The sequence below is a fragment of the Tachysurus fulvidraco genome, chromosome 3, assembly GCF_022655615.1.
Source record: "Tachysurus fulvidraco isolate hzauxx_2018 chromosome 3, HZAU_PFXX_2.0, whole genome shotgun sequence".
Lineage (NCBI taxonomy): Eukaryota > Metazoa > Chordata > Actinopteri > Siluriformes > Bagridae > Tachysurus > Tachysurus fulvidraco.
In genome coordinates, this window is record NC_062520.1 from 3657637 (window position 1) to 3665686 (window position 8050).

The 8050-nt window shown below is 37.5% G+C and overlaps 1 protein-coding gene across 3 annotated transcripts in view; it reads right to left on the bottom strand.

The window, feature by feature from the left end:
* Positions 1 to 4106: 4106 nt before the first annotated feature.
* Positions 4107 to 8050, bottom strand: part of dpp6a (dipeptidyl-peptidase 6a) — a 119990-nt gene continuing 116046 nt past the window's right edge. For 2 of the 3 annotated variants that reach the window (XM_047811801.1, XM_047811802.1), the window contains 4 exons: positions 7928 to 7986; positions 7775 to 7847; positions 6714 to 6787; positions 4107 to 4648 (listed from right to left, as the gene is read on the bottom strand). In XM_047811801.1, coding sequence (XP_047667757.1) covers positions 4493 to 4648; positions 6714 to 6787; positions 7775 to 7847; positions 7928 to 7986 — 362 coding nt within the window. In that variant the 3' untranslated portion in view covers positions 4107 to 4492. Of the gene's footprint in view, positions 4649 to 6713; positions 6788 to 7774; positions 7848 to 7927; positions 7987 to 8050 lie in introns of those variants that run through there. The other variant, XR_007140236.1, reaches the window with a different exon arrangement.

Here is an 8050-nt window from a genome sequence, read left to right on the forward strand (position 1 = left end):
TTTATTTAGTGAGAAAAAAACTAAACTATATTGCCGAAATGAAAAAAAAAATGATAATAAAGAAACCAAAAAATTTAAATAAAATCTTTTTTATTTATTCTAATTTGTGGTTCTATTTATTATTATTAATAATAATAATAATAATAATAATAATAATAATAATAATAATAATAATAATAATAATAATAAAGGGAGAAAGGCATGGACAATGCTTCATTAATAATGGTTCATAAAATTAAATCAGTAGAGCTTTATCAAATGTTCTGCAATATTAAGCGACATTAATTATTACTATTTTAAAATGTTCAATAATCCATTGACAGGAGAAAGTTTAGAAGATTTGCAGAATTTGTAAAATATTTGAACAAGGTTTCTTTTTTATTATTTGATTTGTTTATTTGATTTATTTAGCACAGGACTAAATCTATTTCCTCCACATTATATACAATACAGTACATTCAAATCGTATTTAATAATAATTTCGAGATATTTACATGTTTCCCAGAAGACGTCTAAAAAAACATTTACACCAATCATCCTGTGCAAAAGTTTACACCCCCTGCTCTTGATGTATCATGTTATGTTCTTCAAGATACCTTACAAGAACAGCTTTTTTTTTCTTTTTTTTTTAAATATCTTACAAGAACAGGTTTTGTAATAGTCAGGTACAAGTCCTTCAGATATCCTCAGGGTGAAAGGATGGATGTTAACGTCATATAACTGCTAATGATGGAAAGGTGTCAGAGATGCATAACAAGGAGGATCATCTGCAGGAGCTGGAGGATTTTTCTAAAGAACAGTGGTTCAGGATGAAGTAGACGATCGTCTAATGATGGAGTCCTTCAGATATACAGTGTAGGTGAAGGTGTTGGACTACCAATTAGAAGGTCATGAATTCCACCAAGCTGCCACTGCTGGGCCTCTGAACAAAGACCACTCTGAACTAAACACCACAGTTGTATAAAAATGGAACTCGTGTCTGACCGCAACTTCCAAAAGTTTGGATACGTGAAGAAAGAATTTTACTGTACTGTAATGTATATGAGACAAAATAAAGGCTTCTTCTTCTGTTGTAACATTAGTGTAACATTACAGGATCCAGAATTTATAAACAAATCAAAAGTATAATGTTCTTTACTGGATAAAAGATTGTAATCATTTGTAGGCTAAGTTTAAAGCCATAGAGCCATTTATTTTTACCTGTGACCATCATGTCATCCAATGTTAGAAAGAACCGATCGAGAAAACTGTCATCTGACATCAGAGTGCAAAGTGAGAGGTCTTTGTCCAGGTGGAGTTTCCTGTTTGATGAATTGAAACATTAAATTCTGTCTCAACGCAGCCACAGCAAATTTCTGTCTGCTATTTAAGCGTCTACTTTCCTGAACGCTGTGCTGAGATTGCTTTTAAATTGTGTTTGATATAAACGTTTAGCAGCAAACAGAGGGATGATTAAACATTATGGGTTCCGTAATGAGCTCTCAAATTGCATTTTTTGCCAAAACATAATCCTATTCATGAGCACAAAATTAGATGTTTTGTGTGGAAATAAAAATCCATTAGAGCAAATGTGTGCACTGGGTGGTGGAGATATCAGAATGATCAGAATTATGACTCAACACAAGCCCAAGAGAGCAGAATTAGACGTGATCTCAGGCAGGAATGCTGTTGAGGTTGTGTTCAAAACCATGAGGCTGACTGGCTCCAGGTGCCACAAAGGAAGCTCCTGGTAGCCGGTCAGAAACAAGATCCCTACTGGAGAGAACTGTTTACTGTGGCAAAGAGCTATCAAAATAAATTAGCCATCATGTCTGTACACTGTCGGCTACCTTAGTGTGACACCACTCAGTGATAGATAGATAGATAGATAGATAGATAGATAGATAGATAGATAGATAGATAGATAGATAGATAGATAGATAGATAGATAGATAGATAGATAGACATGGATGGATGGATGGACGGACGGACAGACAGACAGACAGACAGACAGACATGGACGGACGGACGGACGGACGGACAGACAGACAGACAGACAGACAGACAGACAGACAGACAGACAGACAGACAGACAGACAGACAGATAGATAGATAGATAGATAGATAGATAGATAGATAGATAGATAGACATACATGGATGGATGGACGGACAGCCCTGTGGGACACCAGTGGAGGGTCTGCATGGAGCAGATGTCGCTCCCCTCATGTTACATGATATGAGCATCCTTCCATGTAGGAACTGAACCATTCCCATGATAATCCGCAAATTCCAAGACTCCTGAGGTGGACAAGAGAGTCGTGTGATTGGCCGTATCCTGTCCTGCCGTATCACCTGTGAATGGAGTAATCAAGTGCTGAACAGACACAGGTTCATCGTTCAGTCAGTGTTGATCTGATGAGAATATTTATTTCTATGTTATTGATAATTTGATGACTGAACCTGAAGATTATCATATAGTTAATATGCTAAGAGGCTCGGTGATGTGTGACAGACACAAGTAGAGCTAATCATTGACATGACACTCCTAATGGACTTCGATATGAACATAAAGACTTTAACAGCTGCCGCTGTCTCGCCTCTGAGGATAATTACAACAACAACATCAGGAGTCGACACTGTTAGCTGATTAACGAAGAACAGGCCTCAAATAACATCCCTCTCTCCATCTTTCCATGAGTTTCCAGCTCTCCTCCCTACATCAGAGTCAGATGATAGCTAGAAGGGAATAAAGACAACTCGAGAGGTCAAGTTCATCACAGCAGGCAGAAATCTGCAGTAAAAATAAATACAATTTGAGAAAAAAAGAACAAAGAAAGAGTAAAAAAGACTAAAAATTTAGGAAGAAAGAAAGAAAGAAAAAAAGAAAGAAAGAAAGAAAGAAAGAAAGAAAGAAAGAAAGAAAGAAAGAAAGAAAAAAGATACAGTAGATGTCTTCTGCTCAATGCTGAGGGTGTTGATTTCTGTGATTTTGGGTTATTGCACAGTTGCTTTCAGTAAAATAAAATAAAGTAAAAATATTTTAGATCTTCCATGTGCTCAAACCCTTTTCTGTATTACTGTTGTAACAGACAAGGTGTTACCGGTTTCTTTTGTGTTTTGTTCCTTTTATGTTTGTTGATTTCTTAGGGGTAGCTGCAAGCAGGGTTGTAGTACCTCTGGGAGCAGCTTGGGGGCACTAGTGCCAGGAGGTAACCAGCATATAAGCTGACCTACCATAGAAGCAAATAGGTTGGTAGAGGGAAGCCTCATGGTTTTCCAATCAAGCTACCTTGTTACCTTTGTTGTGAAAGTCCTAATTGAGAACTCTGAGTTTCTGCTCAATTAAAGGACTTTTGATTATTTTTGCTTGTTTTGGGTCACAAATGTCTCTTTCACTACGGATCAGGGGATTAAAAACATTGCATAGCACTCAAATAACCGTTTGGATTTCAAGCTCATCTCGGCCCACAAACATTATCACTTATCAGAAAAACTGAATATGGACTCATTGACTTGGAGGGAAAAGGAAGAAGGGGCCAACGCTCGCTTTTGGGTTTGTTCATTGTCTGGGGGCGCGGGGTGTGGGCACTTGCAGATTTAAAAATAAAATGATTGTAAAAGTTCATTTGTTTCATGAATGTGTATCAGTACAGGTCAAAATTCTGAACCCCTCAGAGTAACAGCTAAATCAAAGGAGGTGTTACACTGTATTAATTTATTACTATATTAATTAATGTATTTATTAATGTATTACTGCATTAATTTATTAACTTATTAATTTATTTATTCATTACTGTATTAATGTATTATTTTATTACTGTATTCCTTTATCAATTTATTAATGTATGAATGTATTACAGTATTAATTTATTAATGTATTAATGGATTACAGTATTAATAAATTACTGTATTAATATTTTACTGTATTTATTTCTGTATAAATATATTACTTTATTACTGTATTATTGTATTAATATATCGATTTATCACTGTATTACTGTATTAATGTTTTACTGTATTAATTTATTAATGTTTTTTTATTATTATTTATTCATTTATTACTGTATCAGTGTACTAGACAGCACAAGATGTCAGGGGGAAAAAACAGACAGAAAATCAGACAGTGAAAAAGAAAAAAGATTTTTTATGGACAAACCCAAAGTGAATATCAATAACATTTCATTAGTTACTTTACATCAGAGATACAGACATGAAAACAATGAGACAGAAGAACTCTGACATAGAACCATGACTATAAACCGACCTCCAGTTATCATTTATTAAAAAAAAGAAAAGAAAGAATAAATAGAACCAGCAAGTCCCAGAGCAGCCGGATGAACCGAGTGTTCCTGCTTGGTGCTAGAAATCCATGCTGTAAATAATCTTAGATCTTCTTCCAGGGTTCAGTCATATTCCTTACTGTCAGTTCATCAGAGCGATGGACAGACCGTCCTTTACGACTGCGAATAAAGAGGGAAGAGGAAAACTGTACTGAAGTTGAGTAAAAAAAAACTATCCCTGCACATCGTTCTTTTCTTCCAGATCAAGGTCATCTTGAAACGTGTCGTCTGATCTCCTGAAACACTCTTCAAAAAAGCGGACCAGGGACTGACTCAGGTGCCGCCTCACCGCCTCGCTGTGCAGGAAGTGACCTTCATCAGGATAAATCTGAACAGAGAAAAACATCACTGAGGTCCAGCTTTCAGTTTTTGTAAACAAGGTCATGAATTACGGCCTAGCGTTTACAGCGTTAACTCCACACGGCGGTGCCGAACGTGTACGGTGTGAAACGATGCTCTGTTAGAATGCTAGTCTTGTCGCTTAGCAACAGAAACCCAATCAGAAAGTGAGCAGCGTCTCTGTGCTTCATATCAGGTGAAAACCAGGACGTAGAGACACTGAACAAAAACGGCTCGGTAGATACAGTCAGGAGACAAAACACTGAACATCACAGAAGTGTGTGGTGTAGAGAGGGGGAAATACGTCACGCTGAGATATTAACTGAAGACCGATACGGAATGGAGAAAAGAAAGAAAGAAAGAAAGAAAGAAAGAAAGAAAGAAAGAAAGAAAGAAAGAAAGGTGGGGGGAAGGGGGGGGAAGTGAGGATGAGGGGAAAAAAGCACGAAAAAGAAACAAGAAGAACGAAACACGAAAGAACAAAGGTGGGAGTTATCACTATCCCGCCCTCCCTCAATCCTCCACCCTAGCCTCCCTCCTCCCTCCCCTCCTTCTTTCTTTCTTTTTTTCTTTCTCTCTCTCTCTTCTCTCCCCCTCCCTCCCTCCCCCTCCCTCCCACCGCCCTCCCTCCCTCCCTCCTCCTCCCTCCTCCCTCTCCCTTCTTTCGTTCTCTCTCTCTCTTTCCTCCTCCCCCTCCACTCCCTCCCTCCCTACTCCATCACCGCCCTCCCTCCCTCCCTCCCTCCCTCCCTTCCTTCTTTCGTTCTTCTTTCTTTCTTTCTTTCCCCCTCCTCCCTCCTCCATCCTCCCTCCCTCCCTTCCTTCTTTATTTCTTTTTCTGTTCTTTCTTTCCTCTTTCCCCCTCCCTCCCTCCCTCCCTCCCTCCCTCCCTCCCTCCCTCCCTCCCTCCTTTAGTCCTTGATCTAGAGAAAGAAAAAGAATGTTAGTCTTGTTGCTTAGCAACAGAAACCCAATCAGAAAGTGAGCAGCGCCTTTGTGCTTCATATCAGGTGAAAACCAGGACGTAGAGACACTGAACAAAAACGGCTCGGTAGATACAGTCAGGAGACAAAACACTGAACATCACAGAAGTGTGTGGTGTAGAGAGGGGGAAATACGTCACGCTGAGATATTAACTGAAGACCGATACGGACGAACGGACGTCTGGTCGCCTAGACGACAAAGTCATAAAGAGTAAAAAAGATGATAAAGCTGTGAAAGACAAGGGCAGATCATGAAGAGACAGGATTCAGTGTTAACCCCGGGGTCAGTAGGAGCAGTGTAACTACACAAACCCAGGACTCACTTTACACTGAGGTCACTAGGACCCAGGGGAAATATATCATGTGTGAGAAGGTCTGTAGTGTCAGAGTTTGTCATGCATCGAAACACCCTCCTCATCATTAGCGTGCTATTTGACAGATAGCAGCGGAGGACCTTCTAGAGAACATGTAAACCTTATTAACCTGAGAGTCATTTACCATTTAAGAATGAATTAAAAGAGGGATGTGTAATGGAGCAGAGAGCAGAGAGCGGTTCTCCTGATGTTCACGTTTAATTAGATTAGTGAGTGTGTTAGTCTGTTAAAGTCAAAGTGCAGAAGAGGCTTCAGGAGTCAACACTAATCTTCCACCTGACAGAGCAAGAGTGTGGTGATACATCAATGTGTGTGTGTGTGTGTGTGTGTGTGTGTGTGTGTGTGTGTGTGTGTGTGTGTGTGTGTGTGTGTGTGTGTGTGTGTGTTTTACTTTATACTTATTCACAGCTAATTTCTCACATCAGGAATTTCTCCAGAAAATCTTCAGGTTCAGTGGTTAGTTCCACACGTTGTGTGTGTGTGTGTGTGTGTGTGTGTGTGTGTGTGTGTGTGTGTGTGTGTGTGTGTGTGTGTGTGTGTGTGTGTGTGTGTGTGTGTAAAACAGTTTATTTATCTCTCTCTCTCTCTCTCTCTCTCTCTCTCTCTCTCTCTCACACACACACACACACACACACACACACACACACACACACACACACACACACACACACACACACAAACACAGCTGATCTTTTACCTGGAGACTGTAATTTGCCTTCCCACTGATTAACCCTGAGATGAATTTGGCCGTATGCTGAAAATGAACTTTTTCTGTATCAATAGAATAAAGAGAGAGAGAGAGAGAGAGAGAGAGAGAGAGAGAGAGAGAGAGAGAGAGAGAGAGAGAGAGAGAGAGAGAGAGAGAGAGAATAATTACAGTACATTTATTGAAAAGACTCTCAGATTTACAGGGTAATAAAAAATCTTTGCCAGACATTTGTGGTGAACTTTTCCCCCCAAACAACAGACATTATGTAAATGGAGCTAATTAGATCTGCATCATTTTTTCTGAATAAATACAAGCAGAAATCCAATCTTTCTTTGGACATTTTTACAAATAAATAAAACAAATATATACATATTAAATAAATAAATAAAAATATACATATTAAATAAATAAATAAATAAATAAATAAATAAATACTGTGTATAATTAATCTAAATTATACCGTGCATGATTTTAAAATATGTGAAAAATTTGTAATGATTTTCCTAAATATCAAATATATTTATAAATAAATAAAATTATTTATTATTATTATTATTATTATTATTATTATTATTATTATTATTATTATTATTATCGTTATTATTATTAACGATAATAATAATAATTAATCTTTTGTGGAAAAATCCTCTTTATTATTCTTCTTATTAGAGATAAACTTTCGTAGTTTCGAGTTTTATCGTATATCACTCATTCCTATGATTTCTAAGATTTACATATGGACATATAACTCAAACTCAATATTTAAATAAAAAAAGATTATTTAGAAAATTATCAATGTATATATGTATGTATATGTATGCAAAGTGGGCGGAGCTTCAGTCTTGTTCAGTTTTTAGATCGATCTGATGGATGAAAATGGACCACAACAAACAAACAAGCAAACATTTCTGTTGTTGTTTTTGTTTTAGATCTACTACTATTAATCCTAACTACAGTAGATGATAAAAACTCATCTGGATCAGGACATTCTCCCATGTTAGGAAGTTAAAATGTGGATGATGATAAAAAAGAGGGAAGGAGGAACGTACCATCTGCAGTAGGGTGAACGATCAGAATCTTCGAGTCAGCAAACTTATATGCTTGCCGTGTGAAATTAAACGTCTGGGGGGGAAAAAAGTCATAAATAAGCAAATCTACAACACAACGATAAGAAAAATAATTAATCTGAAGTGAGGATGTACCTCATACGCTCGATGCTGTGGTTGTGGAAGGCCAAAATATCGCTCAGAAAAAAACGATGCTAAAAAACAGATACAGTACAAGCAAGAGGAGTTATGAAATTGATAAGTGAGAGATTGATGTGT